Source organism: Phascolarctos cinereus, unplaced genomic scaffold (genome assembly GCF_003287225.1).
Source record: "Phascolarctos cinereus isolate Bilbo 61053 unplaced genomic scaffold, phaCin_HiC Scaffold_4;HRSCAF=312, whole genome shotgun sequence".
NCBI classification, from domain to species: Eukaryota; Metazoa; Chordata; class Mammalia; order Diprotodontia; family Phascolarctidae; genus Phascolarctos; species Phascolarctos cinereus.
Genome location: NW_027555847.1, coordinates 602520918 through 602540069, shown reverse-complemented (window position 1 = coordinate 602540069; position 19152 = coordinate 602520918). Strand labels below are relative to the sequence as shown.

General features: G+C 38.3%; 1 protein-coding gene and 1 long non-coding RNA gene across 3 annotated transcripts in view; one reads left to right on the top strand and one right to left on the bottom strand.

The window, feature by feature from the left end:
- The window catches only part of LOC110196827 (uncharacterized), a 54528-nt gene extending 54264 nt beyond the window's left edge, over positions 1–264 (bottom strand). For both annotated transcript variants that reach the window (XR_002321325.2, XR_013485746.1), the window contains exon 1: positions 36–264. This is a non-coding gene — a long non-coding RNA (uncharacterized LOC110196827). The remainder of the gene's footprint in view (positions 1–35) is intronic.
- Positions 1–16027, top strand: part of RSPO2 (R-spondin 2) — a 259264-nt gene extending 243237 nt beyond the window's left edge. The window contains exon 6 of the mRNA XM_020970219.2: positions 13657–16027. Coding sequence (XP_020825878.1) covers positions 13657–13772 — 116 coding nt within the window. The 3' untranslated portion in view covers positions 13773–16027. The remainder of the gene's footprint in view (positions 1–13656) is intronic.
- The last annotated feature ends 3125 nt before the right edge of the window (positions 16028–19152 follow it).

Genomic DNA, 19152 nt, shown 5'->3' with positions numbered 1-19152 from the left:
TAGGATATTTTTTCTGACATCAATCCTCAACTCACCTCTTGCATGATCTGCCCATTGCTTCTTGTTCTGCTATCTTGAAACAAACAGAATAAATCTAAACCATCTTCCACTTGGTAGCTGTTCAGTTACTCAAACACCAACTGTCTTGTCCCCAGCCTTCCCTTCAAGCAAAATATCATTAATTCCTTTCGGTCTCATGATATGGAATTAAGGCCTCTTACAATTCTGATTTTCTTTCTCTGTATAGTTTCCAGGTTATCAATGTTGTTCTGGAATTGTGACACTGAGAACTGAGCACAGTTCTCCAGATGGAGTCTGACCAATGGCAAGAACAGAACTCTCACATATTCCTGAGAACTCTACCTTTGTTAATGTAGCCCAAGATCATGTTAGCTGTACTGGTGGCCACATCACATCGCTAACTCATTGAGCTCTTGCCCTGTTAATTTGAAGAAAAATTCCTATCTAGTGATACCTTCCTCTTGCTATTCTTATAATGTTGATTTCTTGAACCCAAGTGTAAAGCTTTTACATTTTTCCCTATTGAATTTCATGTTATTAGATTTGGCTGGGGGTAATTAGGTGACTCAGTGGAGAGAGTGCTGAGCCCAAAGTCAGGAGGACCTGAGTTCAAATGTGTCCTCACACACCTACTCACCGTATGGTCCTGGGCAAGTCATGTGATCCTGTTTTCCCCAGTTTCTTCATCTGTAAAATGAGCTGGAGAAGGAAATGGCAAACCACTCCAGTATTTTTGACAAGAAAACCTGAAATGGGGTCAGACAAGTCAGACACAATTGAAAATATCTGACCAACAACAAGATTCAGCTGAATGCTCTAGCCTCTCAAGACCTTTTTGGATCCCAATTCTGTCATCTCGTATAATAGCTATCCCTGAAAATTTTGTATATATTCAACCTTTATGCGTAAGACATTTATGCCTATATATAAGACGCTGACATAAATGTCAAAAATCACAGAGACAAGCAGAGGTAAGTAGTCCTCTGGCGATATACTATTAGGTTGATACAGAACCATTTCTACTCCTTGGTTTGGTCATTCAACATGTTGAGTCTAATTGTGTCATTCATCTTAGTCCAGAAAGATATGTTAAATCACTAAAACTTTCTCAAAAATCTAGGTAAATGTTATACCATTTCTAGATCCCTAGTTTAGAAACTGAAAACAAAACAAACAAAAAAAACCCAGAAAAGGTAAAGTTAGTTTGACATGACCTATAATTGATGAAGTCATACTGGCTTGTTGTAGTCACTGCTTCTTTTTCTAGAAATTCACTAACCTCTTTAAAAATCCATTCTAGAATTTCCCTAGGAATCTAACTCAAATTCACAATGACCTATAGTTTGTAGACCCTGTTCTCTTCCCTTAAAAAAAAATCCAAATACCATATATCCTTCTATAATCCTATAATACCTCTCCAGTTTTCTACCATCTTTCACATGTAACCGAAGGAGATGGGGGGCTCAGCAATCATATATGCCATTTTTTCAATACCCAAGGTTCCAATTTATCTGATCTAGTATCTTGAATTCATCAAAGGCAACTTGGTGATCTTTATTTTCTTATTCATCTCCCTGTTAAACTCCCTATTAATTGTTTTGGTTCTGTCATTTCCAGTGCAATGGTTATTATCTTTACCTGAAAATGAAAAAAAAGTTATATAAGAATTGAGCAGTTCTGCCTTATTTCTGTTATAATGATTCAACCCTTCCACTCCAGCAAAGGTCTATTTCCTTCTTTTGATGAGGATTTACTTTCTTTCCTTCCCATCTCCCCATACCTTATTATAAAAATTAAAACCTTTGTAACAGATATGCATTGTCAATCAAATCAAATTCCCACATTGATCATTCAAAAATGTGAGTCTCCAATATTGATAAACTTAACCCTTCCCAGCAATACAAGGATCTAAGACATCTCCAGAGGCCTCATGATGGAAAATGCTATCCATATCTGAACAAAGAACTATGAAAGTTGAATTGCCTTTTTTTTCTTTTCTGTTGAATTTTGTTTCCTCTTTCTGATGGTTCCTTCTATTGGTTTTAATTTTTACTTACAACACCACTAATGTGAAAATGTGTTTTTAATAGTAATGTAAATGTATAGCCTATATCAGATTGTGTGCCATCTTGGGGAGGGTGGTAGGGAGGAAGGAGGAGAAAAATTTTAAACTCAAAAGCATGTGGAAGTGATTACTGATAAATCAAAATAAATTAATAAAATTTTTAAAAGAAGAAAAATATATTTTAAAAAATGTGAGTCTCATTCTGCATCTTGAATCTATCGCCCGTTTGTTAGGAAGTAAGTAAATAGCATTCTTCATCTTTGGTCCTCTGAAATCATGGTTGGTCCTTACATTGCTCAGTGTTCTTGAGTCTTTCAAAATTGTGTTTATAATTTTCTTATTATGTAAATCATTCTCCTGGCTCTTCTCATTTTTACTCTGCATCAGTTAATGCAAGTCTTCCCAGGTTTTTTTTTCCCCCCCAAAAAAATCTCTTTCATCATTTCTTACAGGACTATAATATTCCTTTATGGTCACGTGCCGTAATTTTTTGGATAGGTATTTCCCCATAGTTTCCAGTTGTTTGCCATTCTAAAAAGAGCTGCTACAAATATTTTTGTACATATGGTTCCTTTTCCTCTCTCCTTGATCTTTTTAGGGGGGTATAGGCTTAGTAGTTCCTCTCCCTTCGTTAGCTTTAAGGCAAAAAAAAAAAAAAGAAAAATTTCTTGTCGTGAGTGTTCCTCACCAGGTTCAGTTTAGAACACCTGACACTATTCCAATGAGACCATACCATACTCTAATATGTATCCTATGTTGCCTTCCCATTGCTTCCCTCTTTTGTATATTTCCTTTTATTTTTTAATCTGTTTGTTGTTGAATAATGTGTGCATTCATATTGATCTTTTCAGTCAATTCCTGTTTTTCTCCTTCACTGGAATGTTGTGTATCAGATGTTGATTAGCTTTCTTCTCCTCTTTCACAAACTTTAGTTGAGAATAGTTACTTCCCCCACCTAAATGTCTCCATTATTTCCATTCCAGCCACCAGTATCTATCTTTTCATGAGAATAAGATCCAGTATTTACTATCCCCTTATTGTTTCACATACCTTTTGAAAGATGAAATTGTCATTTAAGAATATCAAGAAGACATTAACTTTTGGGAATTATCAATTTCAATTATAAATGCTTGTGAATGGGGAAAAAAAAGATAAGATTCACCCCCCCCGGGCCCCCCCCCACAAACAACTTCCATACTTTTATACCAGGCTTGTAGTCTCTTTTCTGAGCTCCTTATCTATTTCCTCATTCTTTCTACCTAGTCTATATTATATTTAGATGATGAAATCACTTCTGTTTCTCCCTGCATTGATTGGTCTTCAACTGTGTTATTTTTAAAACATAGAGTTTTCTCTTTTTTAGAAGAACTTCATCTTTTTTTCTTTTCGGGGGGAGCAATTGGGGTTAAGTGACTTGCCCAGGGTCACACAACTAGTAAGTGTCAAGTGTTTGGTCTGAGATCACATTTGAACTCGGGTCCTCTTGACTCCAGGGCTGGTGCTCTATCCACTGTGCCACCTAGCTGCCACAGAAGTAACTCATCTTGTTTGTTTTAGCTCCAGTTGTTCCATTGCCTTTTTCCTTCTGTGTGACATTTTCCCATTCTCCATCCTCTTGATAAGCCTCAAGTTTTTTTCTTATCACTTTAGCTTTAGCTTCTTAACTGTTTCACTATTTTGTATTATTTTCCTTTGTTCTACTTACCTTGTCAATTTCTATTTCCTTGAATCCTTTTCCCTAGGCCCTTCTCCCTTAATTGTCTTGATTCTGTTCCTTCTACTTAGACTCCTTTTACAGAATTTGAAGATTTGACAGGTGGTAAGGATACAAAGAAATGAAAAGTCATTACTCTCAAGGAACTTACATTCTAGTGGAGGGAAACATATACACAGATAATAAATTGCTCATTCTCTCCTTCTCTCCCTATCTTTTCTCCCTCTCTCTCTCTCCCCCTCCTCTCCTCCTCTCTCCCTCTTCCCTCCTTTCTCTCTCCCTCCTTCTCCTTTCTCCCTCCCTCCTGCCTCCTCTCTCTCTCTCTCTCTCTCTCTCTCTCTCTCTCTCTCTCTCTCTCTCTCTCTCTCTCTCTCTCTCTCTCTCTCTCTCTCTCTCTGTCTCTCTCTCTCACCCCCCCTCCTCTCAGACACTAATGAGCAGAAGAAACATGAAAATTTTCTTGTAGGAAATGCTCCTTGAACTAAATCTATAAACAACTTAGGAATTCCAGGAAGTAGAGGTAAGGAGACATTGTTCCAAGGAGGTGGGGAAAGCCTGTGCAACAAGGCATATGGCCAGGAGATGGGATGTCATGTATGGGTAACCCAAGTAAGCTAGTTTGTCTGAAATATTGTGTGTGGGGGGTGCTGGTTATAACATGGAATCAGCCAGAAAAAAATGTGTTAGAACCAGAAGGATTGTAAATGTGAAACAGAGAAAAGTTCGTATTTTATCCTTTGGATAATATGGAGAAACTAAGGCTCTTTATCCAGGGAAGAGTGATATGGCCAAATCTGGGCTTTAGAAATACCAATGTGGCAACTGAGTTTATATATTTATAAAGACTAAGTTTATATATTATTATGTGCCAGAGAAATCCTAAACTTGAAAATATTTGATATGAGGTGTTTATATTATGGCACTCAGGCAGCATGTTGTTCAGAGATATTTATCTAGTTGACAGAGAAGCAAGAAAACAAATTAAGACTACCATCTTTTTCTTGGCAAAAAACAGTATGGGCCAATGAGCCATCAAACTAGACTTTTACTGCTATCCATACCAGGTGATTCTGAAGCATTCAAGATAAGTAGAAACACTTGAAGTCATTTTCATGGTGTCTGGTGAGTCTGAGCACAACAGATTTTATGTAGACTACATGGAATCAACTTTTATATTACTACTCCCATGTATCTTTAGTGTATCATAAAGGGAAAACTCAAATATTTGTTTTGCTTATTTTGTTAAAGTTTAGTTTTTCCCTCTTGAATTTCAACTATATAGAAATCATTTTTACAATATTGAAGATTTTTACTTTTTAAATTTTATTGATTTGATTTTAGTTTTCAACATTCACTTCTATAAGATTTTGAGTTCTAAATTTTCTCCCCTTTCCTCCACTACTCCCTTCCCAAGACGATGTGCAATCTGATATAGCCTATACATGTACAATCATATTAACATATTTCCACATTAGTCATGTCATAAAGAAGAATTAGAACCCAAGGGAAAAACCACAAGAAAGAAGAAACAAAACAAAAAAAAAAGTGAAAATAGTGTGCTTCAATCTGCATTCAGACTCCATAGTTCTTTCTCTGGCTGTGGATAGAATTTTCCATCTTGAGTCTTTTGGAATTGTCTTAGGTCCTTGTATTGCTGAGAAGAGTTAAGTCTATCAAAGTTGGTCATGGTGCAATGTTCCTGTTACCATGTACAGTGTTCCCCTAGTTCAAGTATATGCAAATCTTTATATTGCCTGGGGGAAGAAGAGTATGCAAGCATTTTTATACATTTTATTTGCAGTTATTTTTACGTTTTTCTCAGGATCTTTGTGTCTTTAGGGAAGTAGGAATAACCTCCCAAGGACCACAAAATATGGTCCCTTAATTGTGGCCTAATACAAGTCAAATCCTGAGTAGCCATCTTAACTCTTTGGTGCTGGTAATAAATCTGTGAGAAATGATTCTAAATAAAGGGTGGTGCATTTGAAATGAGCTCTCTTGGGAAGATTTTCAGAGTTACAAATTGGGCTCCAGGTTTTCTGCTAGTAGTTGAAACAAGCACCACACAAAGTATAGGAATTATCCTAGCTGTAAAGAGATTTTATTCCCTTTTCCTATGGAAGCACTCCTGGGTAGAGGTTAATATGCTGTGTTTTTATTAACTACCTAATTCAAGTATCTGCTGTGATGGGAATAACTGGATACAAATATGGAATGGCTTCCTTTTTATAAAATATTGCATTTATCACAAGCCCCTAGGCAATCTTATATTCCAGTAAGAAAAAAATTATATCAGAATAATCAAAACTGAGCAAATAGTTGAACTCTGACCCTTCTTTTCAGGTAGTTTAAAATATTATATGATTTAGATGTGCTTTTAGTTCAAAGTAAACTTTATTCTACCAAATTTGCAGGAAGTTGTGAAAAGATTTGTTTTTGTTGAATGACATCAATAAACTAAAGATTCCAGATAAAGAGCTTGATATTGATAGAATAAACCTTTTCACCTAATGATGCTATCATTTATTTTTTATATCTTTATCTCCAATTTGCTAAAAACTCTTAACGAGGGAGGTGTAAAAAATAGAGCCAGCGATGTTATCCCTTTTTAACTTGGGCTGTTTTTCCCTGTAAGATAAAATATAGAACTAAGGAAAACTTGGTAAAACTCCTGTAATTGAAACCATTTTCTCTTAAATATGCCATTTCGTGTTAAGTATTTCATCTCTCTGACCTTATTAGGTGTGTCTCGTCATTAGATATAGTGTTACTAAATAGTTGTAACTTTAAGGCTGCTTTGATTAATGATCGTTTAGGCTGAGGTTTCATTGGGTAGGATTAACTAGATTTACAGATGGCAAAATGCCATTTGTGACATTAATGCCAGACTTTAATGAAAAGCAGAAGTTAACTCCAAGGACCCTTATAATTTAATATGGGAATGCAATCATGTTCTCATTATTTTAATGTAGTGTCATATAAAAAAAATAAGTTATTTTTTCTCATTTTTGTAGCCATTGTGTTTATTCTGGGCGATAGTTCATTTATCTCAAATTATGAAGCACAGAATTAGATTAGGGCTATCTGACAAAGTTTGTGACTATTTACCGAACTGGCTTTTGGCCATAAAGTAAAAACATTTTCCTCAATTTAAAATTATGGTTTTTTTAAGGATAAGTAGGAAATACCAGTTCTTATTCGATCCAAAGAAGAAAGTAAATTTCTCCATGTTAGAGATGCTTTAACTCTTTCTGGGTAATGGAGTGCTAATAAACAATCTTTTCCAAAGAACAGACAGAAAGGTTTTTATAGTGCCCTAAAGGAATTAATACACATTCTCAATATAGCATCTGGCCCATTCATTTTCAAATTGACTCCTTTGTACTCTGTATTGTATAACTCATCTGAACTTCCCATGTTCCTAGGTTTTTATTAACTGCCCAATAAACTAAGAGCATTTGACATTAGGAGAGAACCTTCTCCTTGGCCTATATTCCATTTGTGCCAAGTGAGAATGAATCACAAAAATAAGAAAAGTCACTTATCTTTTGAGAACCTAGATTTTCTTCTTTGTTTATTGAATGAACAGAACTTTAGATCCTTTAGCCATGGTCTATCTTATTCTAGAAGTAAGACAGACCTAGAATGGCCCTGCTAGTAGTGATCACATGGAGTTGGATAGAATCTTGGTGTAGTCCATCTAGCTTAATTCCTTCATTTTATAAGCTAATACATTGAGGGCCATAGATGTAAATTGACTTGTCCGAGGTCACACACCTAGTTAGAGTGATCCTAAATCTTGGGTCCCCTGCTTATTGGGATACTGTTAGAATGTAAGCTCCTTGATGATATTTTTGTCTTTTTATCCCTCACAAATAGCAGATTACTTGGCCTGTGGTAGGAACTTAATACAGGCTTATTGAATATAAGCTACCATACCCTCACTGCTTGTAGAAGAGGAAATGGTGATTTAGCCACTTAGGTTGTATACAGCCCAAGCTTTTCAAAATTTCCAGTTTATCTATGTTGAATTAATTAGCCATAGTTCTCACTAGGTTAAGTTACTTAGAGATCTTAGAATGATAGTACCTCTGCATTAGAAAGGTCTGTGGAAATCATCCAGCCCAGCTTGTCCCTGAACAAGAATACAATACTCGCACAAATGGTTTTTCAGTCCTTATTCAAAGGTCTCTAATCAGCATAGCTCTTTACCTCCTAAGCAGTCCATTTGACTTAAGAGGCAGCTAGGGCACACGATGGAAAGGGTATTTGGACTTAATCATGAAAACTGAAATTAGATCCTGTCTCAGACACAGACTAACTGTGTGACCCCGGGGAAGTTACTTAACCTCTCTCAACCTCCATTTCTTCATATCTAAAAATCAGGAAAATAATAGCACTAAATCTCACAGGGTCATTAGAATCAAATGAGGTAAGATATGTAAAGTGCTTTTATGTGCTTCGTGAATGCTAGTCATTATTACTATCATTATCTTCATGATTATGATGATGAGTGTTATAGCTACCAGAAATAGAGAGAGGATAATCTCACTGTATTTTGCCAGTGTCAGACCTCATACGGAGTATTGTGTTCATTCTAGGCACCAGCGTTTGAAAAGAACATTGATAAACTGGTAGGTATCCAGAGAAGGGTGATACGCGTAATGAAGGGCCTTGAGTCCAGGTCAGATGAGGATTGGTTGAAGGAACTGGAGGTCTTTAGCCTGAAGAAGTCTCCAGGGAAAATAGCTATCTTTAAGTGTATCAAGGCATATCACTGGAGGAAAGTGATCAGACTTTTTATGTTTGACCTCAGAGGACAGAACTAGGAATAATGGATAAAAGTTTTAAAGAAGCCAATTTAGGATTGATATCAGGAAGATTTTCCTGACATTTAGAAGACAGCAAAAATCTGCTTTAAGAGGTAGCGAGTTCCACCTTATGGGAGATCTTCAAATAGAGGCTGGACAATCACTTGTTGGGTATGTGATACTGGGGGTTTGTTTTGTGTGTAAATTGGACAAGTCCAGCTAGGTGGAGCCGTGGATAGAGTGCCAGGCCTAGAGTCAGGAAGACTCATCTTCCCGAGTTCAAATCCTACCTTGGACACTACCTGTATGACTCTGGGCAAGTCACTTAACCCTGTTTGCCTCAGTTTCTTCATCTGTAAAATGAACTGAAGAATGAAATCACAAACCAGTATCTTTGTCAAGAAAATTCTGAATAGGGTCACAAAGAGTCAGACACAACTGAAATGACTGAGCAACATAAGTTGGACTAGATGACCAATGCGGTCACTTCCAACTCTCAGATTCATGATTCCATGACTTGAATAGTTCTGGTTTTTAAGGAAGTTTTTGTTTAGGTAGAGAGATCTGAGAGAGACATACCTTTGTATTGCTGAGAAAATTTGGAGAAAGGTCACAGTGTCTCTCAGAAGTCTCTAGTCAATATAATAATTACTATTTTCACAGAACCAATCTTTGGAACCCTCCAGTGGTTGCTGTACTGAATAGAACAGAGGGGGCTCCTGGAATGAGGTTTTAATTGTTTGGGATTTTTTGTTATTTCATTTGTTTATCTTTTACCCCAGTACATCAGCCAAATCAGTCAACAAACATATATGAAGAGCCTCCTTTGTGCCAGACACTGTGTTAAACCCTAGAGATACAAAGAAAAGTAAAAATCAGTCCCTGCCCTCAAGAAGCTCCCACTCTTCTGGGGGAAACAATATGCCATGCAAACAGCTATGTACAAACAAGAAACATACGAGCTAAATTGGAAATAATCAAAGGGCAAAGAAGGCATTGGAGTTAAGGAGCATTAGGAAAAGCTTCTTGCAGCTGGTGAGATTTTCACTGAGACTTGAAGACAGCTACATAATTCAGTAGGCACAAATCAGGAAGGAGAGAGTTCCAGGAATAGAGAGATATCCAGGGAAAATGTAGGGACTCTGCGTACATTGTGTTCTCTTCAAGAACTTAATTCCTCATCTGTTTGGGAAAGTAGAACCCTAGGGAGATTAGACTCCACTAGGGGTATCAGAAATCCCAAAACTGGTTTCCTGTCAATAACAGTCATCCTGGTATCCCAGGGGGAGGGTAATGAAGTTCACTTAAAGGGTTTAAGAGCTGAGGAGAGTCAAGAAGAATCAAACAGCAGGGATCTGAAAAAAAAAAAGAGGAGTAGTTAACAGAAGTATCTAAGAAAAGGCCCAAAGGCAGAACTAATCTCACTTACAGCTTCTGTATTTTCCTTGTCCATCCTGGCTTGAGAAGCAGAGATCCTCATAGCCACTGGCTTTAGGAAGCCTTAATGAGGAGACCAAGAGACCTTCACACTGATTGGCTAAGAATACTGACCATAAGAGCTGAAGTGAACTTTACTGGTGTTAGCTAAGAAGTGAGTTGATTGAGGAATGCTGTTCATGTGCAGTTCCTGCCTGTAGGGACATACTTACCAAGCCCAGCACCTCTGATAGATGAAAGGCAGAGCTCTGGGTGGCTATGAAGAGAACTTCCTCCTAGGAGTATAGCTCAGGCCCAGGAGGAAACGAAAAGAGCAGGTTGTCAGAGCCAAATGAAACAGGCCCTTTGACCACCATGCCTGCCAACCAGCCCCAGAGGATGGTGAATGGGACTAAAAACTGGTCAGAGTTGTAACCGTCGTAATACAGCATTCTTAGTGATTGTACAAGGTACTGAGTAACCCTGAAAAGAGCCAGAATTGGCCACCAGCTAAGAGGAGCAGAAAACAAAACCCAGTTGGGGAATTGGTACAGAGCAGCCCTTGACCCTATCTTCATAAGCAGGACCAGCAGAAAATAACATGTGATCTCAGTAGAAGACATAGGTAGCTTTTCAGCTGCAAAGGACCAACTTTCACTTCCACATGCTCTGATAACACATGCTACCTGCATGTAGACTCGGGTCACATGTGTTCCCAATTCATGATCCTTATAAAGGGCCATTCCTCCCACTGAGTATATATATTTGTAGGATATGTATGTCTATGTATTTGTATGAAAGTAAGCTTAAAGTACATGAGGGAATGTTGCTTAGAATTCTATTTATATTTTAAAGTCTGTTTTAAGAATTGTGTAGCATATGACTGAATATTAAAAAAAAAAAGTAACATACAAGGATGCGACCTGTGGTTTGGAGAAGATTTTTATCTAAAAAATATGCAGAACCAAAAGTAGCTAGAGTAAAGAATGGGTGGGGGGGGTGGAGAGGACAGGCTACATTTATATTAAGTTAAATTTGCCTCTTTGTAAACCCTCCCAAATCCCCCTGACCTTTACCCTATCCCTAACTCATTGCTCTTGGTTCTGCCTTCTAGGGCCAAGGAGAAGAAGTCAAATCCTTCTTTCATGTGAAAGACCTTTAAATATTGAAGTTAGTTATTATGAATCTGTTACATATTTCTTTTTAGGCTAAAATTTCCCATTTCCAGTTCCTACAACTGGTTCTTATGTTGTAGGATTTCAAGGCTCATTACTATGGTTGCCTTCCTCTGGGTACTCTTTCTTTTTTTTGGCAAGGCAATTGGGGTTAAGTGACTTGCCCAGAGTCACACAGCTAGTAAGTGTAAAGTGTCTGATCTGAGACCAGTTTTGAACTCAGGTCCTCCTGACTCCAGGGCCAGTGCCCTATCCATTGTGCCACCTAGCTGCCCCTGGGTACTCTTTCCAGGTAGCAGTGTCTTTCCCAAAATATGCCCCAAATTGATTCACGGTACTGTAGAATGTGATCTGATCAAGGTGTGGAGTTAGGCAGAACTATCAACTTCCTAGTCTTATACTCCCTTCCTTCCTTCCTCCCTTCCTCCCTTCCTCCCTTCCTCCCTTCCTCCCTTCCTCCCTTCCTTCCTCCCTCCCTCCCTCCCAGTGGATAGAGTGCTGGGCTTGGAGTCAGTAAGACCTGAGTTCAAATCTAGCTACAGGCACAGTTATGAAAGTACTTAGTATTCCATGTTACTAGGCCATAATGTGAATAAAGTCTGACGCCTGGGTCAAGCCAGCTGAATAGAGTGCTGGACCTTGAATCAGGAAGACCTAAGATCCAATCCTGAATCAAATACTTATTATCTGTGTGATCATAGATTGGTTACTAAACCTCTGCCTCAGTTACCTCATCTGTAAAATGGGAATAATTATAGCACCTATCTCAAGGGTTGTAGTGAGGATAAAATGAAACTTTATATGTAAAGTGCTTTGCAAACCTTAAAGCACTACATAAATGTTGGCTCTTACTGCTACTACTACTAGCTGTGTGACTGAGAAGATTGAATTGATCCTGTATCATTAATTTATTGATCTTAGTTACAATTAATTGTTTTTCTCCTATAACTGCTCAAGTCATGGCTCTCTGTCTCTGAACTTAGGTCAGAATTCAACTAGCTTGTAACGGATTAAGTTTAGAAATCCAGCTCTAATCCAGTTGCTAATCACTGTTCTATTCTTGCCTCAAGGAATTTAAGTGACTTTTGGGGATGTGTGTGAATACAAAAGAGTCAGGCCTAACATCTTTACAACACCAAGCTATCCTTCAGGGATGTCTGGTTTGCTATCCAAAAGTGTGGGCCACTGTCTCACACCTGCATTCAAATTATGAGCACTTCTTAGTCTATGAGAGAAGGGAGTTTCATTGCTAGGACGTTACCAGACTTCCAAACAATCATGTTGTTCCCTGCACCTCAGCTTTGTAACCAATCACGTTGCCCTTGTGATGTCATCTACCCTGTTCTGTTCTTTCCTTTGCACTTTCCAAAACCTATAAAAGGGGAACTGTACTTTTGCTCAGGGTCTTTGGCATAAATAATGGCAATCCATTGACTTATTATAATAAATGTTATCTTGCTTAGAGAATGCCCTCAGTTTACCCTTTTGTTAAATTTCAAACATGGCATGACCTAGGGCAAGTCACTTAACCTTTCATCCTCAGTTTGTACATCAGTGTTATGGGGATAATGATAACTATCTCACAGAGTTGTTAGGGTCAAGTAAAATGATATAGGTAAAGTGTTTTGCGAATCCTCAATATTATTAAATCATATAAATATTAGCTGCTATCATCCTCATCATCAGAAATGGCCTGTGTACCTGTCTATTCATTTTCTGTTTGGATTTGAGGGAGGGAGAAGGAAGCAGATGTTGTGAACCTCTGAGGTACTTGCTTGTCATCTTTTGTCTATTGAAGTGTGGACCAACAGTAAAATGATGGGGATGGAAGTAAAATGGCGGCTGGAGGACTATATCACTAAAAAGTTGGTTTAAAGGAGATGGAGGGGAGTTAAATACATATTTTATTGAGCTCAGAGTCAAAGTTCAGCTCCTTCTGCCTCTGCCACATAAAGGATGTGTAACCTTAGGCAAAGTACTACTGAACTTCCCAATATATCAGACAACTCTCTAACAATAATTTGCAGAGTAGGTGCCAACCTGAACTGGTGGAGAGAATTTTTTCCCTGGACTTCCCTCCATTGAAGTGAATCAATTAAATCACAAGTCTGACCTGGAAAAAACATTAACCAAATAGACTCCTTGTGTGTAAGGTATAACGATATTTTCAAAACTGAATGGGCCAATGAGAGATTTTTATGTTATCATTTCCCTCGAGCAGGAAGACAAATCCATGTATTCTAGACAGAACATCCAATTTAGCAAATTATTATTATACTGTCTAATGTGAACTATTTTCTCTCCCCAGCAGTTTTTCCTCCACAGGTGATGCTTTCCAGATTGACTTTGTGCAAAATTCTAAATTGTCTGGATTCTCTTTGGCTGAGAAAGCTTCTCTAACTTTATCCTTTCATCTTCTGTCTCCCCCATCCCCAACCCTCCCATCTCCTCTAGGGAAGAGAACTCCAAAGACAAAGGACAAGAGGAACAAGAAGAAGAAAAGGAAGTTAATAGAAAGAGCACAGGAGCAACACAGTGTCTTCCTCGCTACAGACAGAGCAAACCAATAAAAAAGGACAGTTTTTCTTTTTTTTTCTTTTTCTTTTTTTGGTGGATTTTTGTTTTGTTTAGTTTTGTTTTGCAGAAGTGCACAAAGCTGCTCTCTCTCCACTCGGCTCCTACATGCACCCGGGCATGGCCTTTATGCTGCTTTGACAGTATTGGTTGCAAATAACCTGTGAAAGTGAAAGAAACCCACAAGTTTGGAAAGGTGGGGGTGGGGTGGGGTGTTATTTATACTTTAATTTTAAGCAGGAGCCTGAGGAGATGGGAGCTCACTGAGGGTGCATCAGTGAGAGCAGGTGCAGAAGAAGCCGAATGAAGACGTTATTATTCCTTCAGTGTCAGTGAGGGCAAGAGACCAGGTGCCAGGCAGCGTGGAAGTCCTGTGGGCAGTGGGCTGCAAGGCACCAATACACACATAGACAGACAATGGACTTGTGCATATTTATGTGAAAGAAGATACTTGGAGGTAGAAGTGTTATTTCGTTTTTGACCTTTGTTTTGCATCTTGTGCATTTTCCAGAGGTAAATGTATATGAATATCTACTTAGTGTTAACCTATGTTGTTCTCAGCATCTGTTACCTTGAAACACTTGTATAGTAGAGCTGCTTTAAGCTGATGATATGCTCCAGGAATTACTGCATCGTTTCATGGGCATTCAGATGTGTACATATTATGCTGAGTCTAATATCTACTTATTTACTGTATATTTATGCTTTCTTGTGTATAACAAAGTATACCTGCTTAATGTTTTGTCATTTCATTTCTAGTGGTTTCTATATACATTCTCTAGCAAGTGCTTTTCCCCCCTTCCCCTACTTTTTGAACATCTTTTCTATGTTTTGTCACCCCTTGGAATATCTGGATTCTTATTTCTCATCAGAAGGCTAGGATCCACTGTGTGTTGTCCAATGACCAGTGTCAAGGATTTTCAACATGTGCCTAATCTTCCTGACCCACCCTTTAAATAGTGCAAGGCATCTGGCAATCACAGGCAAAAAAACCCCAGTTATTTCTCCCCTTCAGGAACCTCTCTTTAAGTTTTAGGTCTGTTATGACTCTTTGTGAAACGCAATTGGAGCATGGGAAACTGCATGCACTATCTCCAATTTCCAGACATGCAGCTTCACAGATACAGACAGGTGGGGCGTGGGGAGATACTTTTTCTTTTTTTTTTTTTTTATAGAAGTTATCTCAGGCCTGGCATGAGGTACTTTTGTAAGATTGATGCCAATCACCATAGCAGACCTTTTAAGTTATCATCCTCAGGCCACCAGTGAAATCTGGGGACAACGGTGATCTAATTGTGGACACTGCTGGTCAGGTCACAAATCCTAGCAAGTTTTGGGGAAGCTGAATGTGTCATTTCAAGCCTGGGACTCAGAATCTATTAGGAGATTCCCAAAGGTAATCGAATGCTCACTTGGTTGTGGATTTCTATGCTTCAAACTTTAGAAATAATAGCCCCCCTTGCATCCTAACCCAAAGTAGAAGATCAGAACATAAATGGTACATTCACAAATGTTGAGGAAAACCTAAAAAAGGGCATTGCTGTTCTCTCCCCAGCCCTCACCTTTGTATTGGCAAAACTACCTCTTTAGAATTTACAAAGTACTCACTGTGGGGTCTTTGTCGTTGTTGTTTCTGTTATACATCAAATAACTCTGAAATAACACCTTACCAATAAGGATAAGAATAAATATAATATCCATCTTTAAGTATCACAGAATATTATTGCTGTGAGATAAGCCATATATGAATGTTGTACAAAACTTTGAGATACTCATCAAATGCTAAGATCCTCACCTCCTTTCACACTTATTTAGCGTATGTTCCTGTTTAGTGGTAGGGGAGGAAACACCCCATATACTTGCAATGCTTCATTGTTAATGAGACCAATAATTGTTCTGTTTTTGGGATGTTCTTTTATGCATTAAATCACTTCAAAAATACCAAGGGGAAGCTTTTTTGTTCTTTTTTTCAGTAAAATGTTTGGAGATGGACATCAAAATGTGAGTAAGCAATACATGGAACTAATTTTTTTCCCAATTAAAATAATACAGTATGGTCCAATGGAGTTTGAATAGAAACTTTCTAAAATCTTGATAAAAGGATTTCTTGTCCAAAGTAATAATTTTTTTGTTGCTGAGAGAAGGGTGATATAGAATCACAATTTGTTACACCTGAGTGCTGGGCACTTAGGAATTTTCCACCAGGATGCTAGTTTGATTATGAGGTGCTGTGTAGAGGATAGTGAGCCGGCCACTAAGCTAGCAAGGCTTGGCTTCAGGTCCCACCTCTGACAAATTGACAAACTGTCCAACCTGGAGGAAATCACTCAGGCTCTCAGTGTGCCAGGCAACTCTCTGAGTTGCACAGAAGGTAAAAATCTGCATAAAAAGAGAAAGTTTCTTCACTTGGGAGTTTCCTACACCAGTGAAATCACACATTCAATCTATATCCTTCTCCTATTATCCAAAGTGATACCAAGGGTAAGTTTTTAAAGTTCTTTCAAAATAAATGAGAGAGCATACCTGTGTTTATAAATATATGAAACTAAATATATTAAATAGTGAACATATATACACACAAGTACACTGAAGAAAAATAATAAGAACAAGCATTTATATAGCTTTAAAGTTTGCAAAGTGTATCCTCACAACAACCCTGTAAAGCAGATACTACTGTTACTTCCATTTGACAGATAAGGGAACTGAGGCTGAGCAGTGGACTGACTTTCCTAGTTAAGCATCTGAGACAGGGTTCAATCTCAGGTCTTTCTGACTTCCAAGTTCAGTGCTCTATTCACTATACTACATAGCCAAGAGTCAATCATCTTCAACATGTTGCTTTTGGTATAGCAATTTTCCTCTAAAATCAGTCATATTCACAAAATAATTTACTTCCACTAGGCTTCTTAAATATTCATCTCAGTTAATGTTGTTACTGTATCCTCTAAAATTCAGCAAAAATCAGATGGAAGTTATTAAAACTTGGTATTTAACCATGTCACGTATTTCCTTGTTGAGTCATTTTTTAGTAATGTCTGACTCTTAGTGACCCCAATTGGGATTTTCTTGGCAAAGATTCTAGAGTGGTTTGCCATTTCTTTCTTCAGTCATTTTGCATAAGAGAAACTGAGGTAAACAATGTTAAGTGACTTGGCCAGAGTCACACAGCTAGTAAGTGTCTGAAGCTAGATTTGAACTCGGAACAATCAGTCTTCCTGACTTGACACTGTTCACTGCACTGTCTAGCTGCTCCAATTTCCTCTGTGGGCCTCAATAAACTGAGAGTTGAATTAGCCTTCAAGATCACATTAAGTTCTTCAGTTACGGTATGATCTGATCCAAGCAGGAATAGATATGCCTAGATTATTATTAGATATAGCTGCTACAGTGATACTGTGATTCATATTATAAGGAGGTTACATGGAAATTGTCTTTTCTCATGTTTAACTCTCATGGAGGCAAACAGCTATTCTGAATGGGAAGGTACTGCTACTAGACTTGGAAAAGAGGTACTATAGTCCATGGTATTGGGAAGACTGAATCAATGTGAGGGGGCTCATGAAAAGCCAGTTTTGTGAATAAAATTTCCCATTCTTCATAGCTGAAGTTTTTGTTTTTGAGGCACAAACAAAGTAATTGGGCACATGGACTCTACATGTTTTATGAGAGACATCTGGAAGAAACTTCATGCTTAACCTCAACTATGTGGTCTCGTGCAGTCAGGATGGTGTGTGATTACTCCAGTTCAATTCTTCTACTTTTAGTGGGGTTCTGGGATCCAAAGGGCAGGCAAAGGAGAGAGAAGCAAGTAAGATCATATATGTGAGAGTGCCTTGTGAACTGTAGGATAGGTAAAGTATTACCAATAATTGATATCGTCATTAGAAATAAAAGAATCCTCTGGACACATTGGAGTACCTGGCATAGTACCCACTTATTTAGTGGGGTTCTTAGACAACAAGAAAAATCATCACACCACAGAAAATAATGATTTGGATTCTTGTCACAGGGATGTTATTCAAGCCTGCAGGTTAGAAAACTGAGTAAATTAATTAAGAAATTCTCATTTCATCTGATTTTTTAAGCATTTGCTGTGGACAAGTCACTGAGCTAGATGAGCTAGACAGAAGACAAATGAAAACAATTCTAAAGAGCTCTCAAGGAGCATTCTATTAAGGGAATTATATATATATGTGTATATGTATATATATAAACACATATGCAAAATCATTTCAGAGGGCTAAGTGTGAGGAAGGCCTCAATCTGGGTCAAATCACAAAAGGCCTTATGTAAAAGGCCATGCTTGGGCCCAGTAATGAATGAAACAGTATTTGATTGCTGTAGCATGCACAGTGGCTCTACCCCCACTAAATTGTCTTTGCAGACAGGCTAAACCAGGTTGAGGGTTAGCCAACAGTCTTCAAACCTGTCGGTGACTTAGGGGGATGTCACTCCAAACATGTGAAGACTTCCCCTGATGAGAACAGTTTGTTACAGTGGCCATGAAGGCAGCTGAAGCAGATGCTGTGGAACATTTTAGAGCTTGCTCAGAAGTTGAAGATGCCAAGGCCAACCACTGCATCCCAGGCCGTTGCTGGTCATCCTGACTTCTGTCTTGCTACTGGACTTTGATGACTCTGGAAGACAGAGTGAGGCTGATGACTTCTGTGCAGCTCTCATTCACTTAAATCCAATTCACTTGCAAGTCAAGACATCACCCCGTGATGTCATTGGTCCCCGTTGGAAATGAAGGACGAACAAAGTGCTTGGGCCAAGTTTCAAAGTATGTTAGGACTTCTGGGAGTGGGAGGTCAAGGAGAGGATTCCAGGGTTGATGAACTCAACAGCCTCTGCAGAAATGTGAGATGAGGGATAGAATGCTGTATGCAAAGAATAGCAAGAAGTCTAGTTTGGCTGAATCTTGAAGAGGAAGACTGTACGATAAGTCTATAAAGTAGTCTGAAGCCAAACTGTGAAGGGCTTTGACAGAGGTGTTTTTATTTTATCTTAGAGGCAATAACAGATCACTGGAACTTCTTGAACTAGGGAGTGACATGATCAGAGAGGATTATCACTTTGGCAGCAGTATGGTGGATGGACTGGAGAGAAGGGATGAGGTGACTGGCCGATTAGGAAGCTGTTACGATAACTAGGTGAAAAGCAATGAGATCCTGAGCTAGGATGGTAACCATGTGAGCTTGAGAGATTGTTACAGTTTTCCTGTATGCAGGAGAATAAAGGACTAGAAAAAGCAATTGAAATTTTAAGGAGCTGACAGACTCTAACATTGAAAGGATAGAATTACCTGCAATATCAGAAGATGGTGAATGTTGATTTTGTCATCTGCACTTAGTCCATGAAGGTATGAAGTTGGAT